The sequence below is a fragment of the Malus domestica genome, chromosome 08, assembly GCF_042453785.1.
Source record: "Malus domestica chromosome 08, GDT2T_hap1".
Taxonomy (NCBI): Eukaryota; Viridiplantae; Streptophyta; class Magnoliopsida; order Rosales; family Rosaceae; genus Malus; species Malus domestica.
In genome coordinates this window covers 3,628,887-3,652,655 of record NC_091668.1, presented here as the reverse complement: position 1 = coordinate 3,652,655, position 23,769 = coordinate 3,628,887, and the positions used below count along the sequence as shown (strand labels likewise).

General features: G+C 34.9%; 1 protein-coding gene and 1 pseudogene across 1 annotated transcript; one reads left to right on the top strand and one right to left on the bottom strand.

Moving 5' to 3' along the window:
* Positions 1-13,676: 13,676 nt before the first annotated feature.
* On the bottom strand, positions 13,677-19,332 carry LOC103423141 (glutamate receptor 2.9-like). Its single transcript, XM_029106498.2, has 5 exons — positions 19,026-19,332; positions 15,471-16,819; positions 14,990-15,302; positions 14,464-14,870; positions 13,677-14,376 (listed from the first exon to the last, which is right to left on the bottom strand). The coding sequence occupies exons 1-5, from the start codon at positions 19,291-19,293 to the stop codon at positions 13,867-13,869; spliced, it is 2,847 nt and encodes a 948-aa protein (XP_028962331.2). The 5' UTR covers positions 19,294-19,332; the 3' UTR covers positions 13,677-13,866.
* A 2,592-nt stretch (positions 19,333-21,924) lies between these two features.
* LOC103423142 (receptor-like protein 32) lies at positions 21,925-23,152 on the top strand (annotated as a pseudogene).
* The last annotated feature ends 617 nt before the right edge of the window (positions 23,153-23,769 follow it).

Below are 23,769 nucleotides of genomic sequence, written 5' to 3'. Positions count from 1 at the left end.
TTAGGTTTCCTTTATGGATGGGAACCCTAGCCCTTGGCTTGTATCAATACTAAGGTTCTGCTACTTAGTACTACGGTCGATTGATATTTCTCTTCACTTGTAAGCGAGATATTTTAGGTTTGATTTTCACCAAAGGCAAATTTGAACCACATTATTGCTAGCTCATTGTGAGGCTATGCCTACTCACTCCGCTTAGTATAGATAATATCATTTGTTCAAAAAAAAAAAACCAAGGTCCCTGCAAACCCTACTTTGCATAAAGTAATTGTACCCGGTTAGGTGTTTGTGGGCTTGTTTGGTGTTGCTGCAGCCTTCATCCTTCCATGTCCAACTTCCATGGTTGCCACGGAATCAGGTCAACCACTCTTTTGTTTATGTTTTAATTATAACCTTATAAGACTAACAATATCACAACCACTGATTTTATGATTAAACCCAATTAAGTTCGACGTTTGATTGTATAAAATCGTTTGACACGCCCAACCTTGATATCCACCGAACACCAGGGTAGGCACTTGCTGGTCGACACTCGAAGGTGATGAAGCCATATTAAAATGCATGAGAACAAGAAATAAGTAAGACTTATAAATTTAAATATAAATAATATGTAAATGAGGAACGTGTTCAGAGCATACAACTAATCTAGAACACTAAAAAGAAAATAATTTAAAATTTAATGAGTAGAGGAATAGGTCATACATCGCGAAGACTCGAAGATGCCGATGCAGAACTGCATTGACTCCGGGATTGTACGCCTCGATTCTAATGTCCTGAGGGGGTGCAAAACAAACATGAGTGGACCAAGTTGATATATATAATATACTGAAACAGTTATCAACATACTAACCCCTTAAGTTTTATGAAAACTAATAGCATAATAAGTGGTAGGTTTTCCGAAAACCCTAGCATATCATAAAACATATCTCATATATAGTGTGCTAAATAGTGGTATCATAATTGCTCGAAGTTAGGACATATGCCCGAAGATAGAACATACTCCACATGTTTGGAGGTAGAACATACGTCACTCGCCCGAAGGCAGAACATACACTTGAAGGTAGGACATTGCTCGAAGGCAGGACATTGAACACTAGATAAGCACAAAACCATTGAACATAGACTTTCCAAACATAGGTATGTATATCTCAAAAACATCTTCATAGTATAAAGTCATCCATCATCTATACTATAAAGAAGTGTGCAAAAACATGTTCATAAGCATTATAAAGTCATCCATCATCTATACTACAAAGAACATGAGTTCGATAAAATATGATATTCCAAAATTTTCTCAGTAAGCATAATATCTCATAAAACATTTCACAAAACGTAATCATTAAAATCATGCTTTTCGTGTATGCATTTCTACTATTAAAACATGCATTTTAGAAGGGGTCCACTCACAGATACTTTGTCGTTGAAAAGCCACGCAAGTTAGTGAAGACGGAAGCGCCATAATAAATGCACCTAAGCACATAAAGGGGTCCAATTAATAAAACTCTAATCAAAGGATTGAATTTGAGAAAACGGATCCAAGACGTTGAAATTAGCCCAGGAGGGGTCCCGAACGAAACCCAAAAAAGTCAACAAAAAGTCAACTTTGGTGGGTCAAAGTCAACGGTCAAACGGGTCTGGGTCAGATTGGGTTGGGCTTAAGACTATCGGGCCGGAGGCCCAGATTGGATGGCCCAATGGCCTATCTTTCTGGGTTAGGTTTGATTTACACGAGCCCAAAGGCCCAACTTCCACACGGCCTTAAGGCCTATTTCAAAGGGTTTGGGCTCGGATGCACCCTAAGGTTCGAAAGGGTTAAGGGGTTTTCAAATAGGCTGGGCTTGAAGCCTGGCCCTATTGTTTTTGGATTTTTAAAAGAAAATTAAATAAATAAAAATAAAAAGGGTTTGGGTTAGTTTTAAAGCTCACGGGCCAAAGCCCTTTGGTCTTGGGCTAAGGGTTTAGCAGGCCTAAGGCCCTCGGTTCCTTGGCCCAAAGGTGTTGGCTACCTGTTCTTGTTGGGGAAGGAGGCCGGAGCCTCCCGAGCTTTGGTTGACGTCGCTGCTCACACCTAGGACTTGATCTAGGTACCAAAATGAAATAGAGATGAGAGGGAAATATTTGTTACCTTCTAATTGTCGTGGAATGGCCGGATGTGGCTGGTTCCTGGCTTGAAACCCACTGGGCTCGCTGGAGTTTGGGTTTGGGTGCCTTCTAGGTGTCCCGTTTCTTCACAGAGATGAGGAAGAGGGAGAGTGCTACCACGGTGGACGTGGTGGTGTCGTCGTCGTCGTTGCTTTCCTTGATTTGGGTGTGTGGATGTGTGAATGAATTGGGATGAGGGAGAGAATCCGAGAGAGATAGGGTGAATGTGTAAGAGAGAGTGATAGAGAGCTGAGAAAGTGAGTGCTCGGGGAGAAGAGAAAGGAGAAAGGAAGTGGGTAGGGGTCTGCCACGTGGCAGGCAGGGGAGAGGGGAACAGGGGACAGAAAATTAGGGGTGGGCCCTTGGGCACACTATTTAAGGTCCAAAACAAATCCCTTTCATACACATTTTTAAAACCAAAGTGAAATTACCAAACTAACCTTCTATTCTGTAAAACCCATAAAATAAATCGGGACGGGTTGTCACATCATTTCACAAGGTAAATGAATTGGATTGTTGACCTTAAATTCAAGGTGTGATTGCATATACTTGGCATACTAATTTGATATGCATATCATATATTCTCCTATCAGTTCATTTTGATCTTATAAATATAAAGTCTTGGGGGCGCGTTTACTAATCCGTAATTAGATTGAGATGAATTGAATTGAAGAGGAATTGGATTAAGGATGAATTGAAATGAGGTGGAATCAGAATTATATTCTTGTTGAAGTTGTTTACTAAAACTATCTGGAATCAGAGTAGGAAAGATGCTTGAGTCTATATAAGTTGTTTACTAATTCACTTTAATAGGAATTTAAACTAGGTAGATTACTAAATTGCCCTTACATAAATAAATTATTTCATACAATTAATTAAATTTATCTATATAAAAATATTTAAACAGGTTTTATTTATTTATTTTTTTAGAGAAAGTTTTATTTTATTTATTAAAAGATGGTTATTTCCATCCATCCCCCACATGTCTATCTTTGTCATGGCTCCCTTTCATCTTAAAGGTATTTCTTCCCAGTCGCATAGCCCTCTACCCACCCTTACCTTTCCTTGCCCTGACTCTATCTTCCACCCTTTTACCCCTTCATAGCCATCGCCCCATAGCTAGGCCCTTCATGGTCCAGTGCGAAGCAGTCTCGTCACTGTCTAGATCCCGGTGCACTACTTTGGGTAAGAGTCCAACAATTCAGTGAAATGAGTGGAGATTAGGCTAGGTATGTGATGTGGCCCTGGGTGGCGGAGGGTGTGGTGTTGACAAAGATGGAGAATGAGCATAAGTGTCAAATGAAGGGCAATGTTGGGATAATAAGAAACAAGTGAGGGTATAATTGGTAAAAAGAATCCATTATGGATTCCTTAGATGTCCAGGAATTAAAATACCTAGGGAGTCCAATTCCTCCAAAATAAGGAGTGGGATTTCCAGGATTCCTCCAAAACAATTTAATTCTGCAAAGTTAAGTAAAAGAAGAAGTACTCCGTAATTGAAATCCAATTCAATAAATTAATTTTGATTACGGATACTTAAACACGCTCTTGACGAATGGAGTTCTTTCAAAGATTTTCCTTTTGAATTAAGTGGACTTTTGGTCAACAGATGAATCTAATGAAAGAGGCACCCCTAGAAAGATGGAAGCCACAAAACCCCACCAGGTGAGCCTCATCCTGCGCGCAGTTTTAACACTACCCCGCTCAGCCTTTCAGATATTAATACCCTTATTTGGGTCACAAGTTCACGTGACTGACCTTGATAAAAGTATAACTTATATACAATTATAATCTCAAGTTTTTGTAAGCATGTGTATGTATTTACATTTGTTCTAACCTTGCATTGGAGAATTTCTTAAGATCCCTCAATCTAGCAAGCCAAATGAAGAGGTTCGTACACATACTCGACTCATCTTAAGAATTTCTTGAGATCTCTCAATCTGGCAGTGCCCAAATGTTATTACACAAGTTATTTCAGCTTTGACCACTGAGTTTGATATCAAGGATTTAGGTCATTTGCATTATTTTCTGGGAATACAGACTACCAAGACTACCAATGATTTGTTTCTTTCCCAAATAAGTATGTTCAAGATCTATTGAAAAAGACTGAGATGATTGATTCTAAAGCTTATGATACACTATGCCTACCCTACAATGGATTACTCAAGGATGATAGGATCCCTACAACTATCCAATGCTATGCAGATGTTGTAGATGCTTTACAATACGTTACCTTCACCAGGGCTGATATTTCTTTTTCTGTTCATCAAGTCCGTTGATTCATGCAGACTCCAATGAATTCTCACTTCACTGCTGTCAAGCAAATTCTCAGGTACTTGAAGGGTACAATGAACTTTGGGGTGTCATATACCAGAGGTGATTTAAATTTGAAAGCATTCAATGATGCAGATTGGGTAAGGGATCCCAATGATAGGAGGTCGACCACTGGTTTAATTGTTTTGTGATAATCATTCAGCAATAGCTTTATCATTCAATCATATTCAGCATAAAAAACAAAGCACATTGAAATTGATGTGCATTTTGTTAGAGAGAGAGTTGCAAAGAATCAACTTCATGTGCAGTTTGTTTCATCTCAAGAACAATTTGCAAATATATCATGTCTAAAGGATTGAGTTCCTCTTTATTTCGAATTCATTGTAACAATCTCTTTTTGGTTTCTCTAAGCATGAGATTGAGGGGATATTAGATATGGAAAACTAACCAAAACACCCTCAAAGGTTTCATTTTAATCATAAGGACAAAACAATTCAATAATATTCAAAATGGGCATGTAAAAGAAGACAAGGGAAATAGTATTTTAAGAGAAAAAGCATTTGCAAAAGTTGGGCACCATGAGACAAACCATGCAGCAAATTCACATGCAAAAGGAGACAAGCAAGTTCACATGCATCAGGCCACGTTTCAGAAACAGTGGTGACAATTTCAGCAATAGTAGAAGCATATGACAAATGACAAGTACCAAAGAAGTGTGCACGCATTTATTTATAATTTTAATATCATTGTATCTTGATTCAGTTTATATAAGTGAAGTTTCATTCATTGTAAAGACACACCTCCATCACTCAACATCTGAACACCCTACTCTCACACCATCTTCATACTCTCAAGCATCTGTAACCTTCATAGCATCCTTGTAAACACTTCCTTGTAATCACTTTCTTGTAAACAACTATCTCTGTAAACATTATGTATATCAATAAAAGTTCAAGTGTACATATTCAAGCAATCTCCATGTCTTAAGTAAGTTTTCTTTTCTTTCTTTAGTGTGTTTGTTTAATTAGACTTATAGTCCAAAATAGGGAAACACTATTGTAGTTATATTATTAAGCTAAACTGACGATCATACTTTGTTCGAGCACTCTGTTATAGTTGAATGCTTGCCATACAAATAACTGGACATTAACCATGGTACCTCTGAGTTCTTTGTACCTTTGAGTTCAGCCGTTAAGGCCTTATACTTGTACTGTGAGTGGCCGTCATGCTGAAACATGTTGAGTTTCATGTGCAAGGTTCTATGTCTAGTTGTTATAATGGCCATCCGACTATTTAACCGAGCATGCGTTGCGAATTTGGTATCAGAGCCATGTTTAGCATTTTAATAGTATAATTATAATAGTAAAGTACCTTGAGGATGGAAGTCATTGATACAACTGATATCACACTTGTTTATTTTGTATGAATAACATATATTATTGTCCCTGTAGACCCTGTCAACCACAATTACCAAGTATTTATTGTCCCTGGCATCAAACTATAACTAGCATAAAGAGAAGATTAACATATATATCCAAAAGAATTATCAGTACTTTGAAGAAGCAAAAGTTTTATCTTGGCTATCTTGAACATCCTTCATTTATTCTTAAATATAATAACACAGAAGTACATCATAAAGTTTTAGAAGCAAAAAGAGCAACATATCAAGTTTTAGAGACCTTTTGAGAAGAAAGAGAGTTTCTAAGAAACCAGTTAGCCGTAACTCTAGATAAAGGTAGCCTATAGTTTATGATAGATTATCTTAATTTAGAAATTAGTGAACCTCAAAAAAGAAAAATAACTTTAGACCAAAATAGTTTAGTTTGTTATTTTCCATTGAGAAAGCATAATCATATTTTGCATAGTGAAGAAAATCCACAAGCCAATAGTATTGTAGATCTTATTATTAGTCAAGCAGAAAATATAAAATTAGAAAATAATAAGCATAATCATTTGTTAAACCAGTTGTTAGAGCATTTTCAGAAAAATTCCATAAAAATAATTAGACAATATTATATTACATCTCAGTTAGAAGATAATAATAAAAATATTCAAAGGTTTCCTAGCAAAAGAGAGATAAAAGAGCTTGTTGACCTCATAGATAGTAAGCTGAAGCAAGTAAAACTTAGATCATTAGAAATAGTTGAGCAGCTAAATTTAGAAGTTCAAAAAATTCAATTAGTACAAAAAGAGTTAAGTGAACAAGTAGATAAGTTGCATAATAAAATAAATAAATTATTAGTTTAATGACCGATTCTAGAACTACCATAAAGTATACCCAAGCCTTGAAAGAAATTAGTAAGTTAGATAAAGAACCAGTATGTTTAACATATTTTTCAACACAAGTATCCAGTAGTAATATTCCTATTAGGAAAAATAATTTAATTATTCAATTAATTTTAAGTTTGGCTGAAAAATTAGATCAAGTTGAAGAACAAATAATAGAAATAAATCAAGTTTTACATAACGCATCTTCATCACTTCCATCATCTTTGCTAGATAAATTAGAAAATTTAACTTTAAGTGCAAATAATAATAGAAAACCTAAGCTAATTCCTTTTGATAATAGAAAATGGAACTCTTTAGGAAAAAAGGAAAAGAAGTAATTAGAGCTGAATATATTTATCCTAATGAAGAAGAAGCACAAGAATTTATTAGAAGATGTTTTGAGAGAACATAGAAAAATAATTATAACTTGAATCAATTAGGTTTATTTGAAAATAGAAGTAGAATTGTAAGTAGCATCAGTCAACATGAAGTTAGCTGTATTGATAAAGAAGTCACACTTAATCTAAATTAGTAAAGAAACAGTTACTCATTTGAGAAAATGACATTTTAGTCAGATTCATATAGGAACAATATTAATTGGAATATGAGGATTAACCAGAGCACAAGTAGGTACAAAAGAATTAGTATACATACATGATGATAGATGGGATAATCACCAACAAGCAGCAATAGCAACAGCTGAAGTAGACTTAAGTTCAAACTTAGCAGTCATAGGTTGTATTCCAAATTATGTTATGACGATTAATGAATTTAGTAAATATATTAAAGTGAACATAAGAACAAAAAATTATAATATGAAAAGAGAGTATAAAAATTTGTGTATTAGCTTAATGTATATAGGTAAAGTGTCTGATAGATATAATCATAAGTTTAACTTAGAGTTTCAAAATTTAGTTCAAATATTTGGTAGTAAACACGTAAATATAATAGAAGAAAAACTCGTAGATAATAGCTTTTTAGAAGGAACTCAGTGAATATTGCCTAATTTACAAGTAGCAACAAATAGACAACCATATAAAGTACAAATATATGAAACTAGTATAGGCCAAGCAACAAATAGGTTTAGTAATTATAAGCAACTAGAAAAAATAAAAGATGATGAGAGAGATAGAAAATGAGAGTATACATATGGCTTTTGATAATTTAGATATTAATTTAGTTGAACAAAATTTTGATCATATTGTAGATAAACTTATAGAAGATATTGATCATTTAGATGAAGAACAATATTTGGAAAAATATAAGACATGATTTAGGACTACATAGAATTTTAGACAAAGAAATGAAAATTTTAATATTAGAAATAGGAGTGGAACATATTTTAGGATCAAAAGAGTATAATAAATTATTAGAATTGGAAGCAGAATGTAATCCAGCAGAAGAAAGTAGTACATCAGGAGTAGAAAATTCAGAACAAGCAAGTAGAACTGATCAACAATTTTTGAGACCAACAAATGAATAATATAATGAAAAGGCAAAAGTAGATTATGTAGAAGAAAGTATGATAAAACCTAGAAAAAATAGGATTCCATATTTGAGAGGGTTAGAACAAATTAATATAGCTGGTAATATATTAAATTTAGATAATGTAGATCCACAAGATTGAGAAAGAATGATTGAGAGATGGGAAAAAGGCTATACATGCAACATTAATGCTATATTTTAGTAATTCACAAAACATGTTAGATTACTTTGAGCATACTTTGGATGATTTAGTTTTTGATTATTTCCAATCATGGAAAGTCCAAAATCCAGAATAGCATAAGGCAGCTAAAACTCATTTTAATATTGATGATTTTGTTACTTTGATTAAACAAGAGTTTTTAGATCATAATAGGTTAGATGACAGAAGCGAACAAGAACAAATAAGATCAATTAGAAATTTAGAACAATTACAAATTTGCGATTTACAGTATATAGCTGAGTATACCACAGATTTCTTTAAATATTTAGGAAGAACAGGTAAAATTGGTGATATTAATTTATTATATACTTATATGACAAAAATAAAAGGACTAATAGGTGAAAAGATTTGGAATGAATGGCAAAAGCATCCAAATAAGAATGATATTGCTATAGGACTTAGAATTCAACATGTATATGATATACTTAGACAAGAGTGTAGTCAAATAAAAGCTAAAAGACAAATTAGGAAACAATTTTACATGAGTTGTAAAAATATAGATTTACCATAATAGTATGGTTGCCATAAGAAAAATAAGCATAAGAAAATATACAAAAAGAAATATAAATCATATAAACCCTACAAACAGCATAAGAATTTCAGTATAAGACCTTCAAAAACATATAGGAAAAGAAAATATATTCCAAAACAATTTAGAAAAAGAAGTGGTAGACCTTGGATTAGAAAATATAAAGCACCAAAAGATAAGAGTAGTTGTAAATGTTATTCATGTGGAGAAGCTGGACATATTAGACCTAAATGTCCAAAATTAGGTAAACAATCAAAAGAAAAAGTACATTTGATAGAGTTGTTTAAATTAGAAGAAGATGAGGATATTCAGTCAATATACAGTTTAGATGATTTAAGTGATAATGAGAGTATTTATAGTATAGAGAGTATTAACATGATAGATTTAGACTCGGAAGATTCAAGTAGCACAAATAATGATCTAGAAGAGTATATGTGTGCATTCATATAAGAACAACATGAAGAAAAATATAAATACATTAATTTAGGTTGGTCAGAAAAATGTCATTAGTGTAGTAAATTAGTTGCAAACAAATACTATAATACATATTCAATATTATGTGAAAAGTGTTATAGTAATAGGTTATTAGAAGTTAATTCAGCAGAATCACAAGAAAATACTGAAATATTAGGAAATATTGTTCATAGTATAGAAAAACCAAAAAACAGTTCTTTAATTACCATAAATTGTGAAATAGAATTAGCAAAAGAACATAAGATACAAACAACAGTTATGATAGATACAGGGAGTACAAAGAGTATCATAAGAGAAGAGTTAGTACCAGAAAAATATAGACAAAAATTAGCAAAACCAGTGAGAATAACACAATTTGATGAGAGACCAGTTTACTTAACACATTGTATAAATAATGAGTTTATTAAAGTAGAAAAACAATAATTTAATTTACTATTAACATTTGTTTCACCAGTAGGATCATATCCATTCATTTTAGGTTTAAACTTTTTGAAAAGTTTACAAGGTTTTTTATTTATGAACCCTAACATAACGTTTTTCAAAAGAGGCATTATAATAACTGACCAAAGTAATACTATAGAAGCATACAAAAGCATAAGTATAGAAGAATCTAATGGCCAAGATAGTTATCATTTAGAAAACTCAAAAGAAAATGATGAGCATAATAACGTAGAAGAGTTTGATGAAGACATATTTGAACATGAATACCCGATTTAAGAAGAAGGAACCTGTATAGAAATATTACAGTTAGATAGACCAAAGAGTTTAGAAAAATTGTTACAATTAGCAGAACAAACTAGGATTATAGGAGAAGACCCACAGTAACATTGGAGTAAAAATAAAATACTAGCAAACTTAGATATAATTAACTCAGATTTAACCATTAAGACGACTGATATACCTTGTAGTTTAATATATAAATAAGAGTTTGAGTAGCAAATAAAAGAGTTGTTAAATTTAAAAGTAATTAGACCCTCTAAGTCTAGACATAGATCAACATCATTTATTGTAAGAAAACATTCAGAACTCAAGAGAGATTTAAGGATATAATAGTTTATAATTACAAGAGATTAAATGATAATACATATGAATATAGTTATAAATTACCAAATAAGGATGAGTATATAAATAAAATTCAAGAGAGTAAATATTTTAGCAAATTTGATTGTAAATCGGGATTTTGGCAAATACGATTAGCAGAAGAATCAATTGAGTGGATAGCTTTTACTTGTCCAGAAGGACATTTTGAGTGGATTGTTATGCCATTTGGACTTAAAAATGCTCCATCGATCTTTCAAAGAAAGATGGATCAAATTTTCAAGAAATATGATAATTTTTGTAGTGTTTATGTAGATGATATTTTAGTACATAGTAAAAATAAAAATGAACATAGGAAGTATTTAGAGATAGTATTACAAGAATTTATCAATAATAGAATTGTGATTAGCAAAAATAAAATAGCATTAGAAAAGCAAGATATAAAATTTTTAGGAATGTATATCAAGTCAGGTACAATACAATTACAAGATCATATAGCTAAAAAGATGTTAGAATTTCCAGACAAATTAGAAGAAAAGAAACAGTTACAAGCATTTTTAGGATTGCTAAATTATGCAAGAAATTTTATCCCTGATTTAGGAAGGAAAATAGCAGTATTACATAGTAAAACTAGCAAAATAGGACAAAAATATTTTAATAGTGAAGATATAAAATTAGTTCAAAATATAAAGGAAGAAATTACTCAACTTAAACCATTAACATTACCATTAGATGATAGTTACAAGATAGTTGAAACAGATACTTTTTCATTAGGATGGGCAGGTATACTATACCAGAAAAAGTATAAGGAGTCACCAAAGTCTGATGAACAAGTTTGTAGGTATTCATCAGGAAAGTTTAGTGATGTACAATCAAGATTACCATCAATAGATTTAGAAATTTTAGGGATAATTAATTCACTTGAAGCATTTTCTCTGTTTTTACATAATGAAGTATTTACGATTAGAACAGATTGTCAAAACATAGTTTCTCATTAAAATAAGATACATGCTAATAAACAGGCAACCCGAAGATGGGTTAATTTTGTTGATTCAATTACAGGAAATGGTTTTAAACCAATTTTTGAACATATAAAAGGTAATGACAATATATTAGCCGATATCTTATCAAGATTAATTTGATGAACATGTATGGAATATCGTGGACCATCATCAGCAAATAGCACAAGGCTGCAAGGCAGAAGAGCTTCTTTCAATAACATAATGATGCACCATCAACCTCCAACATTCAGTGGATTTCAAAATAGCATAAGCAGACCATCATCACCACCAGTACCTACTTTCAACTTTAATGACAATATTGTTGAAGGAATCAGAAATCCAACCCTGAGATATAGGTCAAGAGCACCAGGGCTTTTTGATAGGCAATAGGTTCTCTTAGATAATTTTTGGAATATCCAAATCAAGCATCCAAGCATGAGGTTAGGTTATGAAAAATTAATTAGAGTCTTGGAACAAGAGTTTGATAGTTTTAATTTTAATTTCCATCAAAGGCAGCATCATATTCATTCTCTTGAGCACAACCTTCAAGTCATCTCTAGAGAACACGAGTCTTTACTCAGTAAGTTTACCAAAATGAACCAAGAACTCCAGGCTCTTAGAATGCAGTAGAAGGCAAGTGACACACCGAAAAGAGAATTGAAGATATGTTTAGAAATTGATCAGCATAAGAATAAAGGACAAGAGGTTATTGAACCCATAGAACAAGAGGTTAATGAACCCATAGAAGAGATTAAGATTGAGCTCTTAGAAGAAGACATTGAAATGCAGCAGCATCAAAATAATGAGCAGCATCAGCATCTGAGTAACAAAGACAAAAAAGAAAAATATGAAAGTTTTCATAGGAATATACCATTAGACTTAATATTAGATGATATTTTATTTGAATAAATTTCAAAAGCAAAACTAAGAATAATGCCAACAGATATGCAAAATGAGATTTTGAGTAGAGCATCACAGTCCATGAAAGAGTTACAATTACAATGCGCCTTGTATCAATCCATCTTTGATTCAAAACCAGGGATGGATATTATTACAAAGATGTATCCTCCATGTCTTTATGATAGTACAGAGAATTGTATTTATAAACCAGAGGTTAGCGTAGTTGTGGTCAGGATTAACATGAGATATTTTAAATCATGGCATTTTAGTTATGAGCTTCAGAAAAAGCATAATGTGGTAAAAGTTACCCCTGCCTTACTATCAGAAAAAGCATAATGTGGTAAAAGTTAACTGTATTTCCCAACTATAATCATTTCCTGAAAAACTTATAAAAGTAGCAGAAGATTATCTGGAAAGGTGGAAAGAAATTTGCATACGTTTTATTAGTAGTCCTCCAGATTGGTATGTACATATGTATAAGGAGAAAGCTAGGCATATAACCATGATTAATGAAGAGTCCTTTAGACTATCCCCTATCTCCTCACATAGGTGGACTCCTTCATACAAAAATATTTTAAAATTTAGGGGGATCCAAATGTATGCCTTAGATGAGTTTGAAGATTTTAGATATGATATGGTATTAGTAGCAGAGGAAGAAAAGATATATATTTACAGCAAGACAAGGATTAGTCATCAGCCTTATTGGAAGTGTCAAAATTTCAAAGAAGAAACAACAGAAATGTACTACAAGGTGAAAGAAGATAGAGAAATAGATGCAGAGCTAGTAGAGGGCGATGAATAGTACTGGAATAATTTGACAGAAGAAGAGCTGTATAACATCGACAACATGATGGAAGCCTGAAGAGCTAGCTGTAAATTAGCATAAGTTTAATAGCATTATGTAAAATAATGTATTCCCTGACAAAAATGTCAACATCATTGTGGATCCCGCTGTAATGACATAAGAGTAAATAAAAAAAAGAATATGATCCATTATGGACTTTTCATACACAAAATGTCTTTTTGATTAAGAATGAATAGTGCCAGGCCATTTTCGTTAGAACTCCCTATCATATATACTAGTTCAATAGCTAAGATTGTGACAAGTGTCAAAAGATTAGAGAGGTAGTTAGTTTGTAGTCTCCCATGTTTGCTGTATAAATATCCAACTGTAGTTTCTTACATATTAACAAATGAAATGCAGTTGATAAATTCTACTTCTCTCTCTTCTTTATCTCTCTTCTTTATCTCTCTAAGGTCTTGGTTTCTTCCTTGTCAAGAATATTACAGATCTCTTCATGCTTGGTTAACATATAAGATCCACATACCTTATTGATTACTGAAAGTCTTAGGGCCCTATTTTAGTAATATTATAATTTTATTTTTCCTATTGAATGTTTAAATTTAGAGATTTACAAATTCAACAAGAAAAAAAAAGCTAAACAAGTTATGCTGAAAGTTTGAATTTAGAGTACAAATTTAATAGGCCAGAATCTCGTTTTATTTCCCTTCTTTTACACTGAATCTTAGTCGCTTTCTTAAGTTGTATCAGGAGTTGTCTCCGTAGATGCATGACTAGTAGTAGTGTATGGAGATTGTTGCCCTTCGTAGCTGAATGGACTTCCAGGCCAGTTGCTATAAGGCGAGGCCTTAACTTCATCTCGAACACCAGCACTTCCATCTCGTTGTTGACTGCTTTTAAAATTATGGGAGCTAAGATCTTTGTCATTGAAAATTTCAAACATGGCTCGAACCCTTCTCCATTTCGAAGCTCTTGAATATTCAGCATGATTTAAGATATGCCAATTATTGTAAAGAAATGAAACTGCAAATATGACTAGAGCAATAATTGAAGCCATCCCGGCGATGAGGAATAGACCCCAAAAGCTTTCAAGCCCAAGACTGTTGTTTGAGAGATTTGGATTATCTTCACAATGGCTTCCTTGACCGAACCACTTGTTTTCAAATTCAATGATCTTCTTTCCTTCGGTCACATTTAGGACTGCCTGTGAAACATCACATAAAAGAGGAGAACGCTTTGGAAACACCTGCAAATTAAGTCATATCAAAGAAGTCATTTTCTTGCCTCATGCTTGTGCTGTTTATATATGTATAAAAGGAGAGAAAGATCTTACAAAACCAAAGCCACCAGTCTTGAAGATTGGACCAATCATCGTATATTTGGAACAATACTTTGCAACAAAAAGCTTCATGTTGGGGGTTTCATCAATAACAGCAGCAATACCACCCTTTCCACCCCCTTTGGAAAGAGCTTCATCAGATTCTTCCATGGAATTAACAGCCTTAAGCTTTGACTCTTCAAAACCGATTTCTTTCAGGAGTTCGTAAACAAAAGAACCATTCATGTAACCAACATGAACCCCACTTTTTACAAGATCCTTTACCTCAGTGACCGTTGGTTGGAGCTGTTGGACTGTTAATAATGATGCTAAATTAGCTGTGTAACTTTGTGTGAGTACTAGCACAACAAATACCCATATAATCATCAAGAATCTGGCCAAGTTGCTGACAACTTTCTCCCCTGAAAAAAGTATAACAAAATTAAGTGTCAACCTAGGCATAGGTTGAGGGAAGAAATTTTAACAGTCAAAATATTTGGAATTCATAAACTGAAACTAGGAAGTGGTGATGGAGTATTACTATGTGAAAAGACCATGGTGGAGAAGGAGAACCAGAAGCTTGTGCTAATTTGATGCGAGGGAGGGCCACGGAAATCTTCATTAATTCGATGTTCAAGCACCCAAATGACAAAACCAATGAAGATGAAGAAACAAAGAGTTGTAAGCCACAGGTCCCATGTCAAAGGCTTCAAGAAAACCCATGCGTTTTTACTCCTCGTATCTCTGATTGGCACAACCATCACTACACCAGATTCTGTGTATGGCATTGTGAAGTCCACAAACAAGGATCTATTCGCTCTAATTGTTATATCTCCCACCACAGCATCAAATTTCTGTCCAGTAAACGATAAATGATCAAATCAGATAACAAATATGAGAACAATGCCAATCAGTTATACTTGAGTTAAAGACAGAATTTTAAATCAAGGAACAGTATATAATGCATGAAATCTTAACTGAAATCAGTTATACCAGCATTTATAATGCCGATTAAATTTTACCTCGAGATATACTTGATAGACCAACTTGTCGTAACTGCCAGCGCTGGTTCCATCAGGATTTTCAAAGGGAATGAACTCATAAGGAAAAACATATGGCAATACACTCAGTACGGCAGTAAAGACATCAATACTGAACCCAATGACTTTCGTTGTGTTAGTGCCATGGTTCTTATTTACGTTAACAAATTCTGTATAACCAACCTTCACAGGAACACCAATTCTCAACTTCTTGCCTTTTATTGGGATCTCCCATCCCCTTGGAACATATCGAGAATCTCCTGGCCATATAATCGGTCCAAAATTGCACTTCTTCGAAATTGAAAGTGTACTTGTGTTTGTTGAATTCAATGTTTTCACCATTCCACTTTCCGGTGTCCAAAATGCAATTGTTCTTACCCTATCAACATTTACGTTGACTATCTTAAAGGTTGATGATTGAAGTTGCCCATCAACAAGACTAAAGTCTCCAGCTATGCCTTTGAATCTAGTAGTTGATAACACTCGGGCAAGTTTAAGACCATGTTGAGAGACCTTGAAAGTGTCAAGATCTGTTGAGTTGAAGGAATCATTCATCTTTTGGAAACCAAAACTTGTATTCATCCCAACTTCTTCAATAGCCAAGGCTAGTGCAAATGCTGCATCATAAGCCCGAAGTGCAAAAGCATCACAATCAACATCAAGCACATTCATGGTCGGATTGTCTTGCTGGAATTGCCTTCTCCACCGCATTTTGAATTTGTTAAGCTCCACTGTTTTTGGAACATCTGTTTCCACACCTAATACACCTTGCATTGCATTTTGGAGGATAGGATTCATTGACCATAAACGATTTCCTACCCCATTCGTTATGATCCAAACATAGCCTTCACTCATCATTCCAATCTCTTTTGCCTTGGAAAATAGTCTAGAGGAGAGATTAGGCATCATGTGCACAATGAAGACTCTCGTTTGCTTAGTCATTAACTTGTGAAGCTCGTTACCAATTTGATCATCAGTGGCTGATGGGGGAATCACAGTACGATAGGGAACCTGAGCATCCACCTCTTGTAGTGCATCAATTAAAGAGGGTATAATTCCCTCCCCGTACATATTGTCTACATAAATTGGCACAACTTGTCTCCATCGATAATATTTGACAAGGTCTCTTATGGCTTTCACTTGGTGAAAGTCGCTTTGTGTAATTCGGAAGAAGTAAGGGCTTTGGAGAGAAGTAAGAGAGAGGCTTGTTGCAGAAAATGATAAAATTGGGACATGAGCTTGGTTTGCAAGATTAACAACGAAGCTCGCCTGCATTGATGTTTCTGGCCCTAGGATTGCTTGCACTTCTACATTTTTAATCAGATCCAGAGCTGTGTTCCATTGGAAAAAAGAAAGTTCAAAATTATGATTGATTAATTTGATAAGATTAAAAGAACTTAGTTTTAATTGATTTTTTTGCAGATGCTATCTTTATAGAGCGATTTATATTATGAACGGTTCTGATAAAAAAAACGATGTTCTATGAATTGCCAACAAACAATTTTGGGTAAGATAATTTTTCATAAGTTGTCAATACTATTCAAACATTTAGTTTTTCATAAGTTGTCACTACTATTCAAACATTTAGTTTTCGTGTCATTTGAATCTCTAGGTAATAGTGCAAGATTTCTTAAATTTTACATAACAACAGATAATCCAAAAAAATCAACCCCACATACTCATGCACGAGCTTCAAGATTTTGACTTAATACGTGTTTTTTTTTTTTTTTTTTTTTTTTTGAACAAAACTCAAGATTTTGACTTAATACAGAATTTTAGACTAAAGGGAAATTATTTCTGTTTTTAAATTAAAGAGAAATGATTTCTACATGCCTTTCTTCTCTGCACACCATTGTTTATTTATGGCCTTTAAATTAAGTAAATGAGATAAAAACCAAGGAACACAATAAATATGAGTGTGCAAAAGAAGAAAAGCTATCGTGCAAAAATCATTTTCCTTGAATGAATTGTATGACCCGATATATGTATATATGTGTATATATATATAAAGCAAAGACCATTGCCAACCATTAGGGATAAAACTAGAAAATTTAAGTCAGAGAATTTTAAGCCATAATCTAGAAATTACTTTTCTCACCCAATAGTTATGGCTTAAAATTTTAGACCGAGATTATTAAATAATGGTTTTAGCCTAATTTTATTTTTCGGTAACTTTTTTGAAAATAAAATTTATGTAGATTATCCTAATTTATTTTTATGAACATTATAATCTAAAAATATTTAAATTCCGATAAGTAATTAAAAATCATACAAATACATATTTGTTTATAAAATTTTAAGTGAAATTTGATTTAAATATTTTTTTTAGAACTTTTTAGACGTTAGATTTAATTTGGGCCATCAAATCTCTTTATTTTTTTAACTATTAGATTTGATCTAATTTGATCATAGTCGTTGATTATAAGTAAAAACCCCAAAAAATGTTTGAAATATGACAGTTTGGTAGATCCAGAATAATTTAAGCCAGACTTAATTTCTGGGGAAAATTTAGCCAAAGATATATTCTCCCAGGGCTTATTTTAGTTTTGGAGATGGGGAGGAGGTTTTAAAGCTTATATTTTAAGCTTTATCCCATGGGTTGGAGATGTGGTCTAAAGCATTCCTTACAACTAGTAATACTTGCTAACAAGTACAAACTCTCATGACAGAGAGAGAACCTCGTCCTATACAGGTTTTTGACTAAAAGGAAACAATTTCTTTATGTCTTTACTTCTTTGTACACTCTTATTTATTTATGACTTTTAAATTAGATAAATAAAAGGAGAATATAGGGACACAATAAATAAGAGTGTGTAGAAGAAGAAAAAGTGTTGTGCATAAGACAATTTCCTTGACTGAGTTATATGACATTATCATATATATATGGTTAGGATATGAGGACACACGTTTTTTATACACATTTTGATACACTTTTTTATGAAGCGTACTCCGTAATGTATTTCAACGATCTGAGTCGTCTATATTGTAGGTCTTCTCTAAAAGGTGATCATGTCTACCAAAAATCACCCAAATCCAAAATGATAAGATCGTTGCATTAATTTTAAATGTTCTTTGTAGAACCATTTCTTCTATTTTCTTTACTACAAATGAATGTCGTAATAGTTTTGGATTTGTCTAATATGATTTATGAATGATGTTTTAAAATATAGACGGTTCAGATTGTTGAAATATATTATGAAGTGGGCTCTACAATATGGGTGTCAAAATGTGTATCACAATCATGTGAGCCCAAGGACCAAAAAATCTGGCCTTTGGTTTGTGTAAAAGAGAAATCGGAGCGTTTGGTTTGTGTGAGGTAGACCAGCAGAATGAGTTAATGGGGAATGCCGAATTCAATTTGAGTAGTCCGAATTGTTTGCTCTTTAGGCTCTAGATAGTGATATCTGGAGTGGATCTCTGTCCAATCCAATATATATGTATGTATATATGTATATAAAGGTAAAGCATTCCGTAACTAGTAATACTTGATAACTAGCTAGTACAAAATCTCATGTTAGAGAGAGAGAAAGAGAGAACCTGCAGCAGCTGCACCAACAATATTTTCCTTGGAGTTCCTAGTTTTCAAGAAGAGCCTGGTCCTGTAGTGAGCATGAGATGCATAGAAGTCGTCCAGAGCCATTTTGATGCAACTCAAATAAACCTTCCCACTCGGCGTATCAAGGTCGACAACAACTCCCACATTCACCGGGATCCTTGTGTTTCCGGCTGCATTCACGGCCACATCGAAAATCCATGACAAGAGAAAGCAGCAAGAGAAAAAAAGTCTCCAGCTGATGGCACTCATGTTAACTCGAATGCGAGCTTTTCTAGTTTGCAGGCTACTCTATCTTGAAGATGAAATACATACACACACACACACACACACACACACACACACACACACACACACACACACACACACACACACACACACATATATACGTATTGACTTTTGACCTCTAATAGAGACCACGAGACTCACATGTTTATCAATTCTAGAACAAATTGACTGCACATACATGATTAGTTAGAAGGATTATGTTAGGGAGACCAAATTTTTTAACTAAATGTGCAAATAAAATGTTATTGATAATTAGATTATTACTTAAGTATTGATTAACTTGCTTATCTTCTAGTGGTAACACATCATTTGGTTTAAAATTTTGATCTCCCTAACATTACCCTTGGTTAGAATGATACAAATACTAGAAATACTCTAAAGTCTTCCGTACATTGAAACTATCCTGCTATAGATTTGATTAATTAAATAAGCTCACAAATCAAAATGCTGAACTCTCACAAGAATTATTGATAAATTACTAGAAGAATATGAAATACCTGAAAACAATCAAAGGACTTTAAACCTTCGCAAAGCTGGAGTCAGATTCAGAAATTTGGATTCTGCAATGAAGTGAGCCCGCCCCGCAAATGGCACATGAGAAATTTGGAGAGCTGAAATTCATCTCTCAAACCACCATGGATCGGATTGAATATTGATGGATGCAAATTTCCGCCTTTCCTTGATTGACGAATTTGCATCTGCAAAATAATAACACTTAATATTAAGGCCAAAAGCCTCACACGCCCATTATGAATGAGGGGCTTTGACCAAAGAATATCCGATGCCAAAGTTAGAATTATGTAAAGAATGTGTTTGAGTGTTTGTGGGAAGCAAAAATCGTCTTTAGGGGTAGCTAAAGCTTCTTGAATTTTGGAGATAAATGGAGTATTTATAAGAGAAAAGGAGGAGATGGGCCGGAATGTTTAAGATATTTGTGTAAATAAATATCTTAGAATAATTAAGTAAATATCCTAAATAAATCGAATTAGTATAACTTACTTGAAAAATGTCTTCTTTGATTAGGAATGTATTTATGATAAAAATAAAGGATTATTCTATCATAAATACCTTTCACTTTTCCTACTGGCAGAGGTGCCTTGAGTAATCATTGATATCCGTCTGCTCTACCTCAGCTGTGCGGGGTGAATGAAGCTGCTCCCTGCTCATTTAATAGGGACAATCTTGTCTTTCTTAAGAAATAATCCATGTGTCAGCTCCATGCTTTTTTGGATTATTTTTTACTCTACAAATATATAGGTTCGTTGTTTTAGAGGAAAATGACGCCCCATTAAAGCCACCATGGCTGGGTTGCCTTTTCTTCTTCTTTAAAGTTCCACATTATTTTGAAGGAAAATATTAGTATTCCCTCCCTCCACCATATTTTTCAATTAAACAGTTGTGAAATTTTAGTTTTTCTATATAGAAAATCCACACACGTGTGACATATATGACGGTACATCCTTGAACTTTGAATCAAGTGGCGGATTAATTAGATTTAATAAAAAAAGTAAGTTTATACCTCATTTGAAATCTTTGAAAGTTTCAATTTCAAACGAATACTCCATTCCTTGTAGATGACTATCTTTTTGGCATCATTTGCAAAGCATCTTCCATACTACCGACCATACACACATGAGAAGATAATGGTGGGTATTCTAGGAGTCCTTTCTATAAACATATAATTAAGTTGTTTGATTAGTTGATTAGTCTTTCAAATTCCATTAACATAACCATTATTTGATTAATCACCACAAAAGGACAATATGTATGCCGAATTCAATTGAAAATTGTAAAAAGACCCTAGAGTTCTCTTCTTTTGTTTTCCTTTTCTTTTTCTTTTTCTGTTCAATTGAAACGAACGGGGTTGTCGGCTTCTCTCTCATTTTGAAACCAAAAGAGGAAAACGGTACCTTTTTTTTTTGGTCAAACCATAGATTTTGTTAGAAAAAATGGTACGTTTTTCAGTTTTGTCTTTTAATGATATTCTTCAAAGCATGTTAGGTAGCTGGTCCCGTCAAGCTTTGTATATTCTTTAATGACCAACCAAAATGTTGTCTCTTTATAGATTCGGGGTATTAGTGACCACTGACACCATTCTAGCTCATTGTCTCACATTAGTTGTTAGTACCATATTATATTGGGCCTCGTTACTTGGGTTTCTAGACATTGAGCCCATGATCTATGTAAAAGGGGAGGAGCCCCTAGTTTATAAAAATGACTCTTCACCCTCACAATCAAGGACCTTCACAATCCTCAAGCCTCACATCCCCAAACAGAGGCTCTCATATTCAGAGCAAAGCTCTCTCAAACTCTCTCTTTCTCTGGGGGACTCCCCCTCACACCTGTAATCCATACATACAGTTACAGAGAAATACAATCAACATTAGTGTGGACGTAGCCCAAACATTGGGGTGAACCACGATACATCTTATGTTCTTTACTTTCTTGCAAATTCACGGTCGGATTTACGTTGTCCCAAGACCCCTCCGATTTTGTGCATCAACATTTGGCGCCGTCTGTGGGAAACGATACGAAAAGTTGTGTCGGTTTTCTTTCATTTTTTCACCTCCACTGTGGATCTGCAAAAACCACCAAATGGGTGTTCAAATACACAATTTGTCTCTATCCTCCCTGATTATTTTGATAATTTCAGCTGCAAGTCTACAACTTTTAGCAGAATCTAAGACTTTCTGGGCCGACATTGAAGCTCTCAAGGAGTTCAAGAACTCACTCAACCCCGACTCAGTGAGTCCTGGCTCGTGCGTCAACTCCTGGGACTTTACCCTCAACCCCTACGGCAACCTCTTCAACAACCGGTTCACCTGTGGCTTCCGCTGCGACCCGGTCAACAACTTCTCGTCCGCCAGTCGGCTCACCGAGCTCACCCTTGACCAGGCCGGTTACTTCGGCTCGCTCTCTTCCCTATCCTGGAACTTCCCGTATTTACAAACGCTTGACCTCTCTAACAACTTTTTCTCTGGATCGATCCCGGACTCGCTCTCTAACTTAACACGGCTGAGTCGACTCGGTCTCTCTGGCAACTCGTTCTTCGGCGCTATTCCCGACTCAATTGGATCATTTTCGAACCTTGAGGAGCTTTTTCTCTACAACAACCGCCTTGACGGTGCAATCCCACAGAGCTTGCATGGCCTGGCGCAGTTGAAGCGGCTTGAGCTTCAGGGAAACTAGCTTGGCGGTGAGTTTCCCAAATTGGGTTCTCTCCATAACCTCTACTACTTGGATGTCAGCAACAACGCCATATCTAGTGGCGTCCGAATAAATTTTCCGCCATCTTTGCTCCAAATCTCCATGCGAAACAGCAGCTTAAAAGGAAGCATCCCGGAAGCAGAGGATGAGGAAGCAGCAAAGCTCAAGCTCTCTAATGGCGGTCACTAAGTTTCTCTCACTCTCAACCCTCCTTTCCTTATTCGTTTTTGCATCCAAAGCCGCATCTTCTCCACCGACATTCAAAACCACCAAGCTGCAAAATCAAGACCAAGAAAAAAAGCCGTTCGTCGAAGTGAACATTGGCACCGACGTTTTGAATCTTCTGTCTCCGTCGGACCTCGTTTTGTTTCTGCAACTCCAGCAGATCAACCACGTCCGCCTTTACGATGCCGATCTGGACATCCTCAAAGCCCTGTCCAAAACCAAGATCTGGAGGTTATCAACGCCTGGGAACTCATGGAGGGGCTCGAAGAAGGATGAGACATGCAGCAGCAACAGCAACCAGCATCAAGTCAATCACAATCTCCCCGAACAAGCTCTCTTCGCTGACCGGGGTCAGCGTCAAGGCCCTGTTCCTGTGGCTCGACATCGTTGAGGTCATCCGGAGTAGGGACAACTTCGAGTTCTCGATGGGGATCGCGTCAGTGGCTTCTCTCTCTCACACTGCGTCTCTGTTCCTCAGTCGTTTTTCACCTTCTTCTTCTCTCTGACTCTCACTTTCTCTCTCTAGAAAAGCTAAAACTTGGTGGTTGGGTCAGCCTCCAGTTCGTTATCATCAAATCCTCATTCGAGTCCTCTCTCTCTGCAACCAAATCAAACTGTCGGTGGTGCGATTCACGGGAGTGGAGATGGAGAAGGTGGAAAAGTTGAAGGAGAGGTTGGAGAAAGATGGGTATAAGATTATTGGGGATCATCTGCTGGCTAGGTATAATCCGCCATAGACGTTGCCTCCGTTCAGGACCAATGAGACTCTATTTTATGCTGGTTTGGAATGGCTAGCGTTCAAGTGTGACTCAGAGAGCCGGATCTAGAGAAATAGCTAGCATCTTGCGGCCGTGGACTGCGGTGCCGGGTGAAAACGGTTTGTGACTCGGTGAGTGGGTTGACTCAATGGCAGATGCTCCCTGAAAAACAACCTCTGCAAAAGAATCTGAAAAAGATGAGACCTTTTTCTTTTTTCTTTATTATTTTACTTTATCATTATTACTTCCC